Source organism: Phoxinus phoxinus (assembly GCF_949152265.1).
Source record: "Phoxinus phoxinus genome assembly, chromosome: 21".
Classification (NCBI taxonomy): Eukaryota; Metazoa; Chordata; class Actinopteri; order Cypriniformes; family Leuciscidae; genus Phoxinus; species Phoxinus phoxinus.
In genome coordinates this window covers 25,346,729-25,367,481 of record NC_136896.1, presented here as the reverse complement: position 1 = coordinate 25,367,481, position 20,753 = coordinate 25,346,729, and the positions used below count along the sequence as shown (strand labels likewise).

The 20,753-nt window shown below is 36.1% G+C and overlaps 1 protein-coding gene across 1 annotated transcript in view; it reads left to right on the top strand.

The window, feature by feature from the left end:
* Nucleotides 1-20,753, top strand: part of arid5b (AT-rich interaction domain 5B) — a 116,527-nt gene that overhangs the window by 8,163 nt on the left and 87,611 nt on the right. The window contains exon 3 of the mRNA XM_079596431.1: nucleotides 6,303-6,537. Coding sequence (XP_079452557.1) covers nucleotides 6,303-6,537 — 235 coding nt within the window. The remainder of the gene's footprint in view (nucleotides 1-6,302; nucleotides 6,538-20,753) is intronic.

The following is a 20,753-nucleotide window of genomic DNA, read 5'->3' as shown; positions in this document are numbered from 1 at the left end:
TGATTTATATGCTGTTTAATATTGATGATCGTGTTATTTTACATATGTATCTGCTCATATGCTATCACTTGTTTCTGCTTCTATTTCGCCTGTGTTTTGATCAGGAGATTCCGTGCTCTTTCAGAAGATGCGTCATAGCGCCCCCTACCGTATATACAAGTGAAAACACGGAAATATCCGCCAATGACGCAGAAAGAGTTAAAAGGAGATATTTAGCCAAATGTCCATGCTTTTTTCCTTAAGTTGCGGTCACATTTACCATTTCTCAGTGAATTTTTCATGGGTGAAATCCAGTCGTTTCAAAAGGAATCTTGAACAGTCTGGATTTTCATGTTAGATCTAGAGATGAGAGGTATGAAAATTTCATATCACGACTATACTGACCAAAATGATCATGTTATCAATATTGTATAAAATATAAAATGGGCTGGAAGTGTTCAGAAAGTACTCATGCAGATTCGAAACATTGACCAACAGAGAGTCGCTTGGTTTGAAAGTGACTTCTGTGTGAGCTGTGCTTCATGCATCGCTGCACTATTGACAATATAGATAGTGGATCTTTTTGCTCTCGTAGTTTTTCCAAAATGTTGCTAATGTGGCGGCACTTTTACAGTGAAGTGGGGACTAGGGACAGTCACCATTCACTTTCCCTATTCAGTCTGTATTATGCATGTAACTTTGGATTATGCATAATAAGTAACATTAATTGCTCATGGTGGGTTATTGGAATTGTCTTGTACTGTAGAATATGGTAGATTTGGAGACTTTACCGTGCTGGCAGTATAACGGTGTGCTAAAGCACTACATACTTCACAAAGCCTCTTTTCGTCTCAGAATTTATTCCCTTCAAAGAACCGCTGCCAAAAATATTAAGTAGGGAAAAAGAAATTGAGCTAAAATACTCCACCTTGGTTGATAAACGACTAGTCATTTAGGCACTAAATCTGAAAAATGGCACTCGTTTGTTAAAACATGATTATTTGAACTTTTTAACCCCCGAACTGTGGTTGACATTGATATTTCTTGTTTTCTTAAACCTTCATCTGAGCATTATGAGCAAACATTTGCGTTGTCTTTCAAAGCTCTCGCGTTTCATGAAAAATGGGTTTAATTTTGTAAGGCGGTGTCTTCATATTTCAGATCGGGCCGTTCTGCTCTTCCACGTCCAATCAGCACGCCGCTCGACACATTCAAACAAACGGCTTTTGTTGGCGTGTTGTAAAAGGAACTGAATTAGATTCAGGAGAGATTTCAGTCGCACATCTGCAAGATATTTGTGAATCAGTTCATGCGTCTTTGACAGCGGCTGTGCTAATTGCAGCAGGATGGAGCCACGGGTCTCGTCTTCGGTGTGAATGTGCAAAACAGACGTTTTAATGCACGTTTTGAGACGAGAAGATAAACAGTGACAATTTGTGTCTAAACTTAGGTACTTTTAGCTGGATGCCAGTGATGTTGTTAGGTTAAGGATTAACGTCTGTGAAAGTTTACCTAAAGGGAGAAATCAAATTTATTTTATTTTTAAGTGATCTTTGCCAGCTGGGTTTGGTTTATGTTCTCTATAAATAAAGAAAATGATCAAATGAGATGAAGTAGCTTTCATTTGTAACAGATTTATTTCACTATCTATCCATAGGCCTTAGCATGATGCTAATATATAAGCTGTTGGAATTGAATTTACAGAGAAAATAGCTTTATTGTGATTTATATTATTTTACCATGATATAAAATTGTGGTTGTAGCATTAAGTCAAGTGTGCTTCAATTGTGATAGGAATATTAGTAAATGTTAACTATGCACAATTAAGCTTTAGCTGTAGTCTTAGCGTCTGTTGTTTACATGCATAGTATTTAGGGACATCCAATAACAAGTATTAAGATAATCTCTGGGTGTTTTCATAAACAAAATAAATGACTAACATAAATTAAATTGAACATGAATTAGATTGAACATTAGCTTTTGCTTTCCTGCCTTTCTAATTTAATATATTCATTTAAATCTGCAGCCTGGTGTAGAGTTCTCTCAGAGTTTTCTATGCTAGGTGTGACAAAAATGAGTATGGCTAGGTGATATGTTTTGAATATTTGACATATAATGTTTAAAATGATTTTGTTGGTGTTTTATTTGGTTTTTACGTTTCCCAACGACTGTGTCATAGAATAGTTTTGATTTGTATGCAGTCTGCTATTAAAACTTTGGGGAAGTTTTAATAGCATCTTATAATATCTATCTATCTATCTATCTATCTATCTATCTATCTATCTATCTATCTATCTATCTATCTATCTATCTATCTATCTATCTATCTATCTATCTATCTATCTATCTATCTATCTATCTATCTATCTATCTATCCATCTATCTATCCGTCTATCTATCCGTCTATCTATCTATCTATCCATCTATCCATCTATCCATCTATCTATCTATCTATCTATCTATCTATCTATCTATCTATCTATCTATCTATCTATCTACAGTATATATCTGTATGTCTGTCTGTCTATCTATCTATCTATCTATCTATCTATCTATCTATCTATCTATCTATCTATCTATCTATCTATCTGCACTATATCTATCTATCTATCTATCTATCTATCTATCTATCTATCTATCTATCTATCTATCTATCTATCTATCTATCTATCTATCTATCTATCTATCTATCTATCTATCTATCTATCCATCCATCCATCCATCCATCCATCCATCCATCTATCTATCTATCTATCTATCTATCTATCTATCTATCTATCTATCTATCTATCTATCTATCTATCTATCTATCTATCTATCCATCTATCCATCCATCTATCCGTCTATCCGTCTGTCATTCTATCTATCTATCTATCTATCTATCTATCTATCTATCTATCGATCTCTATCCGTCTATCCGTCTTTCATTCTATCTATCTATCTATCTATCTATCTATCTATCTATCTATCTATCTATCTATCTATCTATCTATCTATCTATCTATCTGCACTATATATATCTATCTGTCTGTCTGTCTGTCTGTCTATCTATCTATCTATCTATCTATCTATCTATCTATCTATCTATCTATCTATCTATCTATCTATATATCTATCTATCTGTCTGTCTGTCTGTCTGTCTGTCTGTCTGTCTGTCTGTCTATCATCGTCTGTCTGTCTGTCTATCTATCTATCTATATATCTATCGTTAGTTAGTTAAAGTGAAAAGTATAAAAGGTTTTTTTTTAAGTCAACATTTTCTGTGCTATATCGCCCAGTTCTAGTTTGAGCTCAGAGTGAGATTAATTATTCAATCTGAATACTTGATTTAACTTTTAACTAGAATTAAAAACACTTCCTAAGGATCCGCAAGGCCCTTTTTTCACGTTAGCAGGTCAATAATTAAATGGTCATGCAAGCAGGTGTACAAATCTGCGGTGACCTGGGGAATTCTTGAGCTGACCCCTGAATCACCGGAGTGAGACGGCTCAGCGTGACTCTGGTTGAGGGCCTTCGCCGTCTACACCCCTAAGCTCTGCTTCTTAAAGACTCGAGAAGTGTAATAAAAAGGAGCTGAGTGTATTTCCAAAAAGTAATGCAAGGAAACCTGTTAAAGGCTTTGATTGATTTTTCTCTTAACATCACTTAATAATAGAAGGTAAATGTAATCTGTTCATCTTTTTATTGTTTTATTTGTTTCCTCCTAAATGAATTTACACAATGAAGCAATATTTGGATCAAAGCATCAGGGCGCAGTCAGAGCTTCAAAGCGGCGGAGCAGGGCACATGATCTTATAGTAAAGTTTTGCTGTGTCGCCATCAGGATTAAGTGTTTGACCCACTTAGTTTTATAGGCGCGTGAAAACAAATGCCTCTGCGCTCAGATGGTCATTATGAAGAGGCTAGATTCATTTTTCTGCTGCAAACATTTGGAGGTGTGCAATCTTGAGGGCCGTATGTTTTCCATTTACACCCCCGTAGTGGTTGAAGAAAAGGTCATTTAAACTGAAACTTGTGGTTCTCATAGTTTGCTTCAGGACCCTGCACCAAAATGAAAAGTAAACAAAAGACAGAGTACTCTTGACATGTCAAGTTTTTATTTTATTTTATTTTTTTATTTTTTTATTATTATTATTTTGTTTTTTATTAATTAATTAAAAAATGTTAGTTTTTTTATGCCATCCTTACTATGCACAATTGTATAGTTAGTTGCATTTTATTGTTTGGATTTAGAATGGGTTTTTCCCCCTGGTATGTTTATCCTTCTTGCTTTTCCATTTTTTGGATCACAACCCACCAGTTGAGATCAACTGGTCTTAACTGCAATATTCGTTGCAGTGGAATGGTATGTAAACCTAGAGGAATGCATGTATGCCCTGTTGCAAGGAAATCTCAGATAACGCGTTCATATCCTTCCATTAGCTTCTTTTATTAAGACCAAACCCACTTCTTGGTAACTTTATAAACCTTTTCATATGTTACGGTTAAGTACTCTGAAGTAAAGTTCCATTTTACGCCGTCTGTGCGAGAGATAAATTGTTTGCCTGACAGCACGACAATGGGACCTATTCTCTGGAACCAAGAAAAAAAAATTCTGAAACCTAAAAAGAAACAGCCCTACTTAAAGAGGGCGTAATTAGACGTGGTCTGTTCAGCAGAAATCCAGCAGATATGAACTATATTCCAGTGTCGCAGAGCAGGTATTCCCTCTGATCTATGCTCGCCTTTATTGGGTCAAGCTTGGGGAAACGAAGCCAAACAATGCGAAGGAAGCATTCAGTGAATTTTCTCAGCATGCTGTACGGTCAGTCAGAAGTGCATGATCCAAGGCTCTGCCAAATACAAACGCATCTGTTCCCCAGATTCCCTGTATAACCGGGACTGCTCTGTTATCCCATGCCAGGTCACAAGCAAAGCTCTTGCTTCACTTTTATAAGCGAATAATGCAAGCAAGTCTGCTTGGCAAAGGAATTGTAATGCTTTAGTGTTGTGACGCATTCAAATGGAATCGCAATCCAAATTACAACATTTCGAATTGCAACTTGCGCAAGATGTTTATTTGTAGGAGGAACTGTGGTTAGGGCTGCGCTTTTTGTCTTGTCTGTGCACACTGATCCTGATTTTTCAAATCCAATCTTTATGACTGTACACTAGGGTTGTTAATTTCAGTAGTCGTACCAATACCAGTAAAACATTTGCGGTTCTCGGTACCAATTTTGGTACCAGAGCAAAAACTGTTGGATTAAATGAAAAATTGTATCCAGTTTTTAACAGTTTTTAGATATACACTACTGGTTTTCCAAAAGTTTGGAATAAGAATTTTGAATGTTTAAAAAAAAGAAGTCTCTTATGTTCACCAGGGCTGCATTTATTTGATCAAACACACAGTAAAACAGTAATATTTTGTAATATTATTACAATTTAGAACAACGTTTTCCTCTTTTAATATATTATTCCTTTTTCAGCATCATTACTCCAGTCTTCAGAGTCACATGACCCTTCAGAAATCATTGTAATATGATGATTTAGCACTCAAATCATCTTTTTTATCTGGTATTATTGATGCTCAATTATATAATAATAACAATATTAATGTTGAAAATTGTTTTGCTGCTTAATATTGTTGTGGAATACGTTTTTTAAAGATTTTTTTAAAGAATAGAAAGTTAAAATGATCATTTATTTAAATAGAAGTCTTTTGTAACATTGTAAATGTATTGGATGCCACTTTTGATTTATTTAATATATCCTTGCTGAATAAAAGTATTAACTTCTATATATATAAAAAAAAAAAAAAAAAAAAAAAAACGTTTTGCCCCAAACTTTTGAATGGTAGTGTATCATGGTTTTAAACCAAAACATTAAGCAGCTAAAACATTGGTAATAAGAAATGTTTCTTGAGCACCAAATTAGCATATTTTAATGATTTCTGGAGGATCATGTGACTCTGAAGACTGGAGTAAAGATGCTGAATAAAGAATAAGTTATACTTTAAAATATATTTAAGTAGAAAGTTAGGGTTAGGGTGCAAATATCATGAATCATTAATTGATACATTTGACATTTTTGGGGAAACCACAAGGTCAAATCAGATATTTTAAGAGACTATAACCTCGACACACAGTAATGAATATTATGCCCTGTTTTATTTCCCACACCTTTCTTATATTGGTTGTTTAGTATAATCACGTAGTTTGGTGGCCTCAATTGGGTGAATGTTTTCATTTGATTAGGAATTTTAGGATGTTTTGCCTGGTTGTTCCTCTTTCACACACTTTTCCCACACCTGTGTCCTTCCTCATTTTGCATTTGTTTCTCGACAGGATGAAGTTATCGCCGTCTCCGAGAAAGTCATTGTGAAGTTGGAGGATCTGGTGAAATGGACAGTGGCGGATTTGTGGAGTTGGAAGAAGGGTCTGCGGGCCGTACCCCTGAAACCCACCGTGCTGAAGGAGCTCGGCAAGAACGGCCAGAGAGAAGCGCTGCACAAATACAGAGAGTCCACGCTCAACAGCGGCCTCAACTTCAAGGACGTCCTCAAAGAGAAGGCTGAACTCGGTATACAGCATGATTTCTCATACCTCACAGTTCACATACTGTACATGAGACCGGTTAGTGGTTCTGGTGTTTCTGATCAGTGATTCTGATTCCATAGGCTTAATGTTTTTAATTATGGCTCGTTTCTTTATTGCAAATAATTTCCTCTTGAACGAACATTTGAGTGCATCTAAAGACCTGCTGTGAACGTTTAATTGCACCAATCTCAAACTCTCATTCAAGATTGTAATAAAGAAGAGGTTTTTTTTATGTTTTTGAAAGAGGTCTTTTATGTTCACCAAGGCTGCATTTATTTGATTAGTAAAAACAATAATATTATGAAATATTATTACAGTTTAAAAGAAAAGTTTTCTATTTAAATATTTTTTTCATAATGTAATTTATTCCTGTGACGGTAATCCTGAATTTTCAGCATCATTACTCCAGTCTTCAGTGTCACATGATCCTTCAGAAATCATTCTGATATGCTGATTTGGTGCTCAAGAAATTTTCTTTTTCTTTTTTAAATTTTTTTTCGTGGAAACTGTGATACTCTGTCATTCAAAAGTTTCGGGGAAGTAAAAAAATATATTTTTACTCAGCAAGGACACATTGTATTGATCAAAAGTGACAGTAAATATTAACCTTGTTCAACGCTGATAATAAGAGACATTATTAATAACTGAGCACCAAATAATAATTGATTTTCAATCGAATAAATGCAAGCTTGGAGAGCATAAAAGACTTCTTTCAAAAACATCCCAAAAGTGTTTGTGTTCAAGTAACATTTGAGAAAATAATGTGTTGTTTGTCGTGAGTGACTAACTGCCTGCAGGCTTTGATAATAACACGGCTTGAATGTGTCTTTTTATGAGCGTCAAACTTATTTTTTTTTACAGTGAGTAGAAACTTAAGCGATTGTACAAGACACAACAAGAAAGTGTTTGAGAATGACACTTGTTTAAACAGGCAGGGTGTCGCCCCTGTATTCATCTCCCTCTGTGCTTTTTCCTTCTTTGGTTGTTTGTGTCTCTCATTAACTGGGAACAATATGGTGTATAAATGCTCATTAATGTGCAGACGGATCACACCCAGCGTGATTACGCTTCCTGCGTGATTGCTCAGAAGGATCTGATTTATCAAAGCATTATACGTTTCGTTTCAGCTCAATTTTGCCAATCAAAAAGCCTTATGAAAACAAAACATTTGCTTATACTTTGTATATTTTATGTATTATAAACAGAAATGATCGTGATAGCTTAACAAAAACGGGGTCAAACTCCATTTTGTGTTATGAAGGAGATACAATAAAAAATAGCATATGTTTCTTTTATTAGCTGTTGACATAGTGATATCACATGATTTGTTATATTTGCAACCTTTGTAATCTAAGAGTTCTTTACTAGTGTGTGTATATAGTTTTGTGCCATATAAATATGTCATTCTGGCTTTGGCTAGGTGATTCACAGTGGTTTTGCTTGTGATTTAAAATTCAGCCACGCTGTGAATATCATTAAGATTTTAATGCAATTTTTATTAAGTGTTATTAGACAATTTTTTTCTTCTTTTGTTCAGTGTTAATGAAGTGTTAAGAAAATAGCTTGATGTGAAACAGGGAATTTGGGCAGGACATACAGTATTTATGGACTTTTTAAATAGCCTTTTTAAATAGTCAATAGGCTTTAGTTTAATATAAGTTGTAAACATGTGATCTCATCCTAGAGGGCATTTGATTGGACAAACATTTGGTTACTCCCCTGAGTGCAGGACGAGTCATCAATATTTTTGGTATGTTTTCCCAGAAGAGAAAAAGCGTACATTTTAAATGCTTCTTTCTATTGCAGTTTATTCCGTCAATGTTGAGGAGTAAGATTTTAACACACCGTTTTTAGCTTTAAAGCTAACAGACAAAAAGCCACAGTTATTAGTTATGTGATTATAGTTAGTAGTCTTAATTCAAAAATCTTGACTAAAGTGGCATTTTACTTACTTTTATAAAGAAGGTTTCAGTAAACAATGTATGTAGGTGTTTGGATATAGTTATTACAATATTATTATATTGGTCAATATAAATGGAACTTATAAAAATGTAATTGTTAATTTAGTGAAAAATAGTGTGGGGAAAAAAAAATCTTTGTAATTCCAAACTATATTTTCTGAATCTGCTTGCTTGGCTACAATGGTTGTTTGGTTGAAATGATTCTCATGACTGAAAGAACGAATCCATAAAAATCAAGGTCATATAGAACTATAGAATCTCACGTAAAGGCAGGACATATCAAGATGTTTAGCTATATCAAGCAGTCAGAAAGGCCAACCAGGGATTTCCACGATTCTGCAGACTCCATCTTTGTAGCAGGCAGATTCATATTGCAGAATCCTGAAAAATCAATTTTTTCCCCATTTTGAATCAGTTCTCAAGCAGGTTAAAAGCCATTGAAGGGCTAAATATACATATCACCCCCCTTCAATTTGGCGGATATGATAATTATGCAGCACTAGTGGATGGATCTTTTTTACTTTGCCAGTTACTGGAATTTGCATACTGCTTTGTTTGGAAGCGTGGAGGCAAACGTGCTCTCAAGTGGGCTGATGTATGAGGTTCCTATGAGATAGAAGAATCAATAATGGATGCTTTGTCACTGTTGCTTATGTGCAGGCTACAGCTGTGAATGACAATCAATAGCTGCACAAAAAGATCTGTGATTTATTCGCCGTCAGTCCTGCAACCTTATTATTTCTTTCTGTATTGTGAGTGTGCAACTGTGCACATTTTTGTAATGTTAATAAGTCGCTTTTTAATGAGTAGATACGAGAGTGTTTGTGTTGTCAGGATGCTAAATGGATTTCCTCAGAGTACCTCGAGGTCCACTTGGTAAGTGGAATATTCTGGCACAGAACTACTTTCGAAACAGCAGCTTTTTCAGTATGAGACTTAACTCTGTCAATTAAAAATAAAGAGTTTTGGTTGTCATTTAGGGTGTTCACACTTGGCATGTTTGGTTTGATTAAAACGAACTCTGCCGTGATTGCTCTGTTAGTGCGGTTCATTTGAATAAGTGTGAACGCAGGTTTTGGTTTGTGTGTGTGATGGAGGGATTCCTGCCGCTGTTTTGACTCTGTTACACATTTTATAAGCTCTTCAAGAGTTCTCATCTGGTCAAAATACCATCATATGTAGGCTATGCACATACAACGAGCGCATTTATCCATTTATTTTGGATGTTCAGTAAGTTCCGACACGATATACACATAATAAAAGCCGACCAATCAGGTTGGTTGAACATATCCCTATGCCTTTAGGTTCGGTATCTTTAGATTCGATGTTAATGCCAATGTGAATGCTAAGCGGACCAGGACTAGACCTAAATGTTTTGTTTTTTTTGGTCCCGACCAAACGAACCAAGAGCTAACCGAACTACAAGTGTGAACACACCCTTACTCACTCTATTGTTCCAAATCCATATGAATTTCTTCCTTCCATGGAACACAAAAAGTGAAATTTGAAGACTGTACTGCCTATTCTTTTCCATGGAATCACAATGAATAGGGACTGGAGCGTTCAAGCTTTAAAAAAGACACAAAAGCACCATAAAAATTCTCCATATGACTCGTGCGCTTATGATGAAGTCATATAATAGCTTTGTGTGACAAACAGAAATGAAGCAATTATTCACTGATAATAATATCCTCCAATGTGCTATTTAGTCACTATGAAATAAAAATGATCAATTCTTATTTTTTATGGTAGCTTACAGGATTTATTATAATTAAATGATCCGTGCACATATTTTTTTATTTATTGTTGTAGCAACATCTCTTCTGCTCTCTGATGATGTGTTTACTGGCATTGGATGGGACAATCTGTCACTCACATGAGATCGACCAATAGCAAATCAGAACGATCCAACCATCCAATCAATTCACAATGGACAAAATAACATCCCGCCATACGTTAAAAAAAAAATCTTGCTTGAGAAGCCGTTTCACTTGGATATACGTCACAAGAAAACTTCTGTTTCACGCCGACTTTAAGCGCTTTGACGAAATTTAACTTGTGGATTGAATCAGAAAAATCTTTTGAAGCTTCAGCCCCCTTTCATTGCAAAAAAAAAAATATATCCTTTTATATCCCACAGGTTCAGAACAACATAAGGGTGAGTAAATCACAGAAATAGAAATTTTGAGTGAACTATCCCATTAACTGACCTTTACGTCGGTTATAAGTGAAAGCTGAAATACATTATCATAAATGATGGGGTCACCGAGTAAACTCATTTGATTTTTAATATGAGATCAGAGGTGGTTACGAAATGAATTTGGGTTGAGGAGGAGAATGACTCACCGACATGTTGTGTGTTTTAATCTTTGACCTGGAGCGGTTTAACGCACCCTTTCTTAAGTTAAAGAAGGAAAGCTGTCTTCAGGTGATATGAAAATTGTGTCAGTCACTCTTGAAACAGCACCGCGCTCCTGCTGGTGTAAAATAAAAAGCCGTTTGACTATAATTTGACTATAATTGACAAATAAAAAGCAGATTGTTCAACTGTACAAATAGGGAGTGTATTAATAATTAAAACAGGGGTTTTTCACAGTCTGGTATGTGGACGACAGCCAGCAAAAGACTGGCTGTGATTGTGAGGGGATGTAAAAAAAAAAAAAAATGTTTGTAATGAATTGAAACGTTGTTTAGCACCTCTATTGCAAATGTATTTTGCCATCCGTGAACGGCTCTAGAAACCTGGCATATACTTTGAGTTCTGATTTGTGATGTCTGGAATAATTAGGTTTTAAAAGGTCCTGCTTTGCTCTGTGCTTTCGATGGAGGGACTGCAATAATTTTAGCCGCGTCCCGAGGGAAACGGGAGGATAGCTATAAGGATTCTGCCATATTAGGCTCCTGTCAGAGCGCTCTGGGACGCTGCATAATAATAATGCAGATCTTTGGACTGCCCTTGAAAGCGCTGCAGATTTAATGATGTTCCGTTTTTGTTCCGCCCTCTCCAGCTAAATGCTTTTTGTGGCTTTCAGAAATATGACTTTCACTGCAGCTACACATTTCAAGAGTATGCGAGGGATCACGGCCGTGTTTCCAGTTAACGGAGGAGATATTTTGGAATAAGTTTGCAGATAGACTCAATAAGCGCTTAATATCTTGTAATATATCGGTCTTGTAGCAAGTGCACATTTAGGTTGCAAAACAAGCGTCGAGTGACAGCAATTAGTTTTTAAGTCACATTTCATTTCCCCAGTAACAAACTCAAAGCAGATTTGTCTTAGATGGAGGGAAAAGGGTTTAATGGCTCTCGCTGAAGCTGAACCGGAAAAAAAGGGAAAAACATCTTGAAATTGACTAGATGCATTCTTAATCTCGCAATTAACATATCTCCCCTCTGGCCTTGTTATGCAGAGTGATGAAGTTTGACTTTGGGATATATTTCTCACATTAATTCTCAGGATGGTAGCGATACCTAATCTAATTTCTGCTTTGGCTGCCGACATCAAAAGCATTCAGGTCACAGGAAGGATGGTGCGGGCTATCGGTCTGTTTACTCCTCTGTCTGTCACAGAAGCCTGTGCTTGTGTTACCGGGTTCATTTTAGGTTCTCGGACTAATACGATATACATATATGACATATAAGAAGGCCGCTGAAGAGTGAGTCGTTGTCTTTGAACAATGGCTGGGTGTTATCAGATGCACCGTGTGATCAGAACTCCACCCTGTTGTGCTATCTGTGTATGATATGGGGCATAATGAGTATACTGTAACTCGACGCCGGATGAGGAGTCTTTACGATGATCAGGTGTTGATTTGCACGGAGCGTGAGAAGTGGAAGTCTTGTATTTTCATTGCCGTTTGAGAGATCATTTGTGCTGCACCTGGAGGGTGGTGATTCAAGTGACTTCTCTTTCATGGTGGATGAGTTTGAGTTTGAGTTAACTTAATGAGAACTTAAGTTGCATTAACTTAGTTTGATGTACCTGCTCAATTACAGTTCCCTTAAATGAACAATAGAGCTGAACAACGTGACAGAATACTGTATATCCATCCAATATAAAACGAAGATTAATTTATGTATTGATCTGTCCGTTTGTCCTTGTCTGTCTATCCATCTATCTATCTATCTATCTATCTATCTATCTATCTATCTATCTATCTATCTATCTATCTATCTATCTATCTATCTATCTATCTATCTATCTATCTATCTATCTATCTATCTATCTATCTATCTATCTATCTATCTCACTTTGAGTCATTTATCCATCCATCTCACTTTTATCCATCCATCCAACCATCCATCTATCCGTCCATCCATCCACCTCACTTTGAGTCATTTGTCCATCCATCCATCCATCCATCCATCCATCCATCCATCCATCCATCCATCCATCCATCCATCCATCCATCCACCTCACTTTGAGTCATTTGCCTGTCCATCCTTCCTTCCATCCATCCATCCATCCATCCACTCATCCATGCATCCATCCATCCACCTCACTTTGAGTCATTTGTCCATCCATCCATCCATCCATCCACTCATCCATCCATCCATCCGTCCATCTCACTTTGAATCATTTGTCTGTCCATCCATCCATCCATCCGTCCATCTCACTTTGAGTCATTTGTCCATCCATTCATCTATCCATCCATCCATCCATCCCACTTTGAGTCATCCATCCATCCATCCATCCATCCATCCATCCATCCATCCATCCATCCATCCATCCATCCATCCATCCATCCATCCATCCATCCATGCATCCATCCATGCATCCATCCATCCATCCATCCATGCATCCATCCATCCATCCATGCATCCATCCATCCATCCATCCATCCGCCTGTATTTGTACGTGGAGCCTCTTTCTCTGTGGATCTCTATTAAAGACAGCTTTTGGCTCGTTGCATGCTGGGGTTATTGGCGTGAATCTTTCTGCTAAATGACATTAATGTCAAAAACATTAATTCTACAGTTGATTTGTGACAAGAATCTATGAGACTTTCATTTTCCTGTTCTGAAAAAGGCAATCCACATTGTGCTGACACTGGCAGGGAGAGCGAGGCTAATGCTACGGAGAGTAAAACAGATGACCCGTTAGCTTTCACAGCCAGGGTAATATATTCCGGACTAAATACAAATGATGTTGCTGCACGGAGATTGTGGGCAGGAAATTGTGTCCTATATTTGAGGCGCACATAACAAAATGCATTATTATGTATATAGAGCATATTGCTGTGTACATTGTTGTAATATTTACATAGAGCGCCGAAAAAGAGACTTTGTTATACATTTTTGCAGAAGAATTTAGACGTTATTTCTAAAAAAAGACAGCATCTTGCCAAAGCAAATGAAAAGACGCTTTGATATTTGAATAATCCTCATTACAGAAAGGGAATGTCTGTGCTTCACTCTCTTTAAACTGATTTAGATTGCTCTGTTTATTCTGCTCTCAATCCAGCGATTATTTCTTTCTTCGTTTTTTCTAAACATCATGTTTTTCTTACTGGCAAGCCTGCTGGAAGTTTACAGGGCTTATTGTCCATTAGAGCTCTCTGATCTTCTTATATCGCTGTTCTCTGACTGAATCCAGGCACCGGAGCCAACGTTTCCAAAACTGTGAAGTGGGAATTGAAATGGAAAAAGCCTGTTGCTTTGCTAATAATGGCAGAGTCGATTTTTTTTCAAACACAAAACAGGGAAAGGAGCCGTAATCATCAAGTCCATATGTATTTGTTTTTGTAACTTTGCCCAATATTCGTCATTTCCACAAGGCAAGACTCCCTGAGCTGAAGTATGCGAGGTGAGATAGCGTCCTTGCCAGCAGACAGTCCAACAATGCGCACGTCTTCCAGGCCTGACCTTTGAGGAAATGAATAGTTTTATTGTCTGTCCATTACAGAGGCTGAAACAACAGTCAAGTTATTAACATTACTTCTCCTATAACAGCAAATCTCTCCCCCCTCCCCCCCTGACAACCTGAAGCTGAACGGAAAGAGGAAAAACGTAACAAAAGTTGCCAACAACAGATGGAAAATAAGCGTTCATTTGTCTTTTAGGAGTTTCGCATTATATGTTCTCGAACAGCTGCATTTGTTCCTGGAGAAGGAAATTCAAATAAATGTTAATGCAGTGTGGTGATCTTTTCTGAAGTACGTAACTCCCCCCGGGCAGCTATTGTGGATTCTTATATTTTAAAGCGAGGGGGCCGGCTGCGTTTGTCAGGAAACACAATGTGGCTTATTGTGGTGTCTGGTGCCAAGCCTCAGTCACTCACGATGACTAATCTGTTATTATCGTCAACCAATCATTTCATGTTGAGCAAGCTTGGGGGAGCTGCGAAATTCAAGAAGGCCTTCCTTAAATATTAAACGTCTCAGACATCGTGCGGTTTGCATCTCATAGGCTAATTAATGCTCTGTTCACCGCAGTGTCCTCTTGCCTTTGAGTGATCATTCATTTTGCTTAGTCATATGGCTTTGAATATTGTGTGCATGAGGGGTTTAATTATTTGCTAATCAAATTTATTCCGCTCAATTTTATTTTAACCTTATATAAAGTCTACTGTATCATATTTGATACACAACTTTTAAGGCCTTTAAATTTTAAACATATTAAACTGTGCCGAAAAACCTGTTTTACACATTATACTACACGCCTTCTGTCGTTATACTAGTTTATACTAGTTCTGTCGTCTAGTGTATACTTTTTTATCAAGTCAAAGGCCTTTTAGTATCATTCTAATAATGTCCCACTTCACGTGTCTTACTGCTGTGAAATCTTTACTGATTTTTATAAAGTAGGCCGATATGTAAGAATAACTTGTATATCAGCGTGAACACTTACTTGACTGATATCCATACATCTTTTTTTTTTTTTTCATGTTAAAATAGAAATTTTTTGAGGAACGTTTATCTGTACGTCTCTCAATCATCATTATATTAAATTGTATTATATGTTTTGCCCCCACAATTAAAACTTTGATCATAAAACTAAGCATTTAAATATCATCAAGACGTATTATTGGGAATATAGAGGCACAAATGATATTTATTTGCGTTTTATTTAAATAATCTGCTAGACTGTTGTAATCTCATTGATTTACATTACATGCAGAATTGCATCTTATTTTTGGCATCTGCACCAAAATTTTATATTTTTGAGGTGTGTAAAATCCTTCTTGAGTATGTGCTCCATATTCTCCTGAATGAGCCACAAAACCCCAATGTATCATATATGATACTCAACAAAAAAACACATGCAAACTTTTAAAATATATATTTTTGTAATATTTCGCCTAAAGGTACAATAAACCGTTTCATTTAAAAATAATGAAATATTTCATATGTCAGGCTTTTCATGCTTGGTTAATATCCGGATAGCATTATAGACTACATTTCAAGTTTTACATTTACATGTTCTTGTTTTTTCTTCTTCTGTGGAACACAAATGGAGAACTTAAATTTGTGTCTGTTCCTCACACAAAGCCGTCGTATGACTCCAGAACACTTGAAATATGATGTACAAATCATATGGGTATTTTATGGGACTTTTCTGAGTTTATTTATAAACGATCACTATGTATCGGCTATATTTATGTCCCATGGAAAAAATGCTAAATAGTACAAGTTTGACATGAGGACGAGCACACAATGACAGAATGTTTGGATGAAGTGGGTTTCTTTCTTTGCATTGTTAAGTTTGACCTCATTGATGTTTTTTTAGAGGATGTGGTATTGCTCTCGGAGGGCTTCTCTCGAACCCCCAGGTGATTTGCACAAGCTTGCAGAAAAGGAAGACAGCAGCATGCGTTCAAAGCAGAGAGAACCGTGTTCTTGTCAACTGATATTTCAGTGACTGAAAAACTCTCTTGGACTGATTTATCAAGTTAGCTGCAAGCCCGTCGAGACAAAGGAACAAAGATGTCCTTTACTGCTGATCTGAGACCAGTTAGGACATTAAAACATACAGCCAATCAGAAGCCACCTCTCACCCCATCTGCCCCAGGGCAGTTGTCAGTTTGACCTTTAACCTCCAGTGAGTGTCGGTGCGGCTTAATAACTGCCATTAGTGAACTCTAGTGTTTTCTTTCTTGTCGTCGCACGAACTGTGGTTCTTTGAGTTTAAACATGTCGACACGGCACTTCTCAGACACGTGGTGTCTAATATCCATCAAGCTAAACCCTTTCGAGTCTTCAGAAGTCATGAACCGATTTCCCTTAAAGCATAGCTGGGTGGAATTGTGGTAGAGTTATTTCAAATAGAAAAGGTTTTGGTACTGTAAGAACCCTTTTATTTACACGAAGTAGTGTACGTTGTGTTCTCAGTATTTTTGCAAGGGGGACTATATAGCTTTAGCGTAAACTGTCTTTTTCTATAGTCAGTTTTCTATTTCAAGACCAAAAATTGTTTGATTAGAATCCTTCCTGTTTAGAACTAGCTACTTGAATAATAATATATATGTTTAATAGGGGTGTAATGATGCATTGATATGGATCGATACATCAGTCAGATGAATAACGATTATGCTTTTTGTTTGAAATTTTAACTCTTTCTCTGCCAGCGTTTTTTGAAAAAAAGTTTTTAAAAAAGAAATTTCACAAAAGTTTCATGGCCCCCAACATATTTTGTTTTATGAATATCTGAACATGCAATATATCAAAAGAAAGAACCCTCTGCTTTTAAACAACAACAAAAAACCTTTTGTTATCAACACTTGAATGTGGGTAAGTTTCATAAAAAAAGCAACATTTTGAAATCGATAAAATCGATAATCAAAACACAGATGGAGTTTATTGAGGCATATATGCCTTTGTGAATTCACAGTAGCACTATGATATGTTTTTTATATGGTTTTAATACATCGTGCAGCCTTAGAAAACGGTCTAATAATGCGGTACATGGATTCTCGTCCATGGAATGCGCCATTTCCGGTATTTTTCCGGTTACTCGACACGAGTGAATTGCAATCAAGGATTTTTTTAAAATCGAGTACTCTGAATTTAATCGAGGAATTTTGACAGCCCTAATATAATATAATATAATATATTATATTATATTATAATATAATATAATATAATATAATATAATATAATATAATATAATATAATTAGGGGTGGGGGAATTAACGGGTTAATCTTTGCGTTTAATTTGAGATGTTTAACGTGTAAAAAAAACCCGCAATTGATGTTATTTTATAATTATATAAATTGATGTCCTTTTTTTCTGTGTTGTTTAACCTAATGAGGTGATTCTACGTTTACATATTGATGATTGCAAGCTTGGGGGAAATGCAATTAATTGCAATTTATTACAGCAAATTGTGCAATTAATTAGTTAATTTTTCCCAGCCCTAAATATAATATCAAATAATATCATAATATAACATTATTTCGTATGTAGGAAGACCTTTGACTACATTATAACAGTGTTTTCCCCTGCTTCTCCCTACCACACATTTCTTTAAGTGCTGAATGTTCCCCTTTATTTGGATGGCAGAATGTGATTGAAATTTAAACTGCGCAATTATTGCCGTTATCTTAAATAATCGCGATTAAAACGAATATCCATAATCATACGATTAATCAATCGCGACAGGCCTACATTTAGTTCAAACTGCCCGCCTCATTTAATCATTTTACATCTGCCTCTGAATGAGAGCGTGTGCCTGTATCCGTGTGCTTTTATTCCTTCATAGCGCAGAACCCCTGCAGTTCAAGATGGACTGTGATCCCTTAATATGCATGCTCTTTGTGACAGCTCCTAGAATTATGAATGATTAATTCTTTGGACAGTAATTGAAAAGGCCTTGTCTACCGCTGACTGCAGATGTGGAAATCAGCACAATAGCGCATTGATAGCATACTATCTTCTTATCCTCTGTCATCTAATCCCTCCTTTGTGTCACACTCAAAATGCTTTTTAATTAGTTTCATTGGGTAATGCGCTTCTTTCCCTCTGTCTGTGGCTATTGTCATCATGTTGAGTCACATGAGTGCCACCATTGTTTCCAGCGGGGCTCCCCAGAATACATTCGCTGTTTCCCGTGAACAAGCGCAAGTTAATCGCTTTGACTTGCACGTCTTTCGTCTCTAGTGTTTGACTGTTAATATATTGAAATTTGTTATTAAAATAAAAGAATGTACATGCAAACTTGGGAGCTACGCTCTAGATGTTGTGTCAGGGATTTTATGAAATGTAATGCATTAGTTGATTAAAACATCAGAAAGAGTAGCATAAGTATAGAAATTATTGAATGATTTAAGGTTTATTATGTAATAACGTAATCAGTGCTGGGTAGTCGCTGATTATATGTAATCTGGATTATGTAATCAGATTTCCTAAATTAAATACTTGTATTACTTTTTTAAATACTCATAATCAGAATATTTTTTTATTGATTACATGATTACTTAATATTCACAAAAAAACTGAAATATTTTTTTTAGAATTCATTGATTCTCCCTAATTCTTATTTTTTTTTATCTTTTAAACTTTTAAAGTTTTGTGGCATTGCACACAGATCGGACACTAGTCAGGTGACTATAATTACATGATAAATTGAAAGGTCGCTTAGCATTTAAACAAATGAAATATTAAGTCGTTTTTATTTTGATTTTTTTTTTATGATTTTCATAAATGTATAAACCCTCTTCAGGTCTTTTCCAAACCCTAGTTAGGGAAACCCTGACGTAATGTAATGCTTATTGCACTTTGTGTTGTTGATAACAATTTTTTTTTATAATATTTCTTTCTCTTGTATTTTTTTTATTAGCATGGTACAAGATTAAATTATTCAAATCAATATTATAAACAAGTTAGGTCAAAAGTAATCTGAAAGTAATCAAAAAGTAGTCAATTACATTTCCTAAAATGTGTAATGTAATATGTTACGTTACTAACTAACATTTTTATCATGTAATGGACTATGTACCCAACACTGAACATTACACAAAGAATAAAATATTGTTGTGCATTTACTATTTCATCAAAATTATGTATATATGCTTAGTTGTTTCTCCTGGTTTTCAAAGACTGGCAATGTTTAATGCGTCCCTGTTGTGCTTATGAGGTTCAGAGATGAAAGTGCCTTTATTTCCTTTGTTTTGGACTCGACTGGAGATAAATTCTGGGGTGCCGCTCAAAGAGGCAGCTTTTGTAGTACGTACGAGAGATGTTCCATTATATGAACAATTCATGAGAATTTGTGCAGTACACATACAATTCCCACGCCTCACGTTCACAAGTCCGTGAACGGCTCGCTCCGTCATTGTGCTGTATGTCGCACACAAAATATGCTTGTTCCGTCGCATGAAAGATTTATCTCTAGAAAACAAGTCATTTGTTTTCATTCATTCAATCGGGAGAGCTACAGTGAACACAAAGACCTTGGACGCACGTTAGAAAGGTTTAGCTTTAAATTGTGTTTTGTGTAATAACATTGTAAGTGTGTATTCTTAGTAGCTCAACAGCTGTAGAAACACAAAGGTGGGTGTCGGAGGCTTAATCACCCGGTGTACTAGAACTCACCAAGGAAGATATTTATTTTCAGCCATATGGTAATGCTATGACAGTCTGACGGCAGATTGTATACTTTTATTAAAAATACAATTACATTGTTTACTCTTTATTTATATACACACACACACACACACACACACACACACACACACACACACACACACACACACACACACACACACACACACACACACACATATTATATTTATATTTAAACATTTTTTTATTGTCAGTGTTGAAATCGGTTGTGTTGCTTAATACTTTTGTGATTACATTTTTTACCGGATTCTTGGATTAATAGAAAATTCAGCATATATTTGAAATCGAAATCTTTTTAACCTTAAGGGCCGTACACACCGAATATCGGCGCGCATTATTCGTCAGCGTTTTTCAACGCGTTTTTTGTGTTCACACCCAAGCGATTTTCGCTGACGATGAGCCGAGTGAACATGCAAATTAATTCCCTGACATTAGATGGCGCTTAATGTAAAACACAAATACCCCGCGTAGTCGCTGGCACGTTTGTCATATAGTTCTTTATGTTCCGACACCAATGAGACCAACAGCTCTACATTCATCTTGTCTTGCATCTTCCTCGTCTTATTTCTTCCCGGCAGTGTAGACGCTATACTTGGCGTATATCTTCTTCGCGTTACGCTCGGCAAGACCGTTTTGTGTTTGAGCGCCCCCAAGTTGTGTTTTACTGTAACTTCA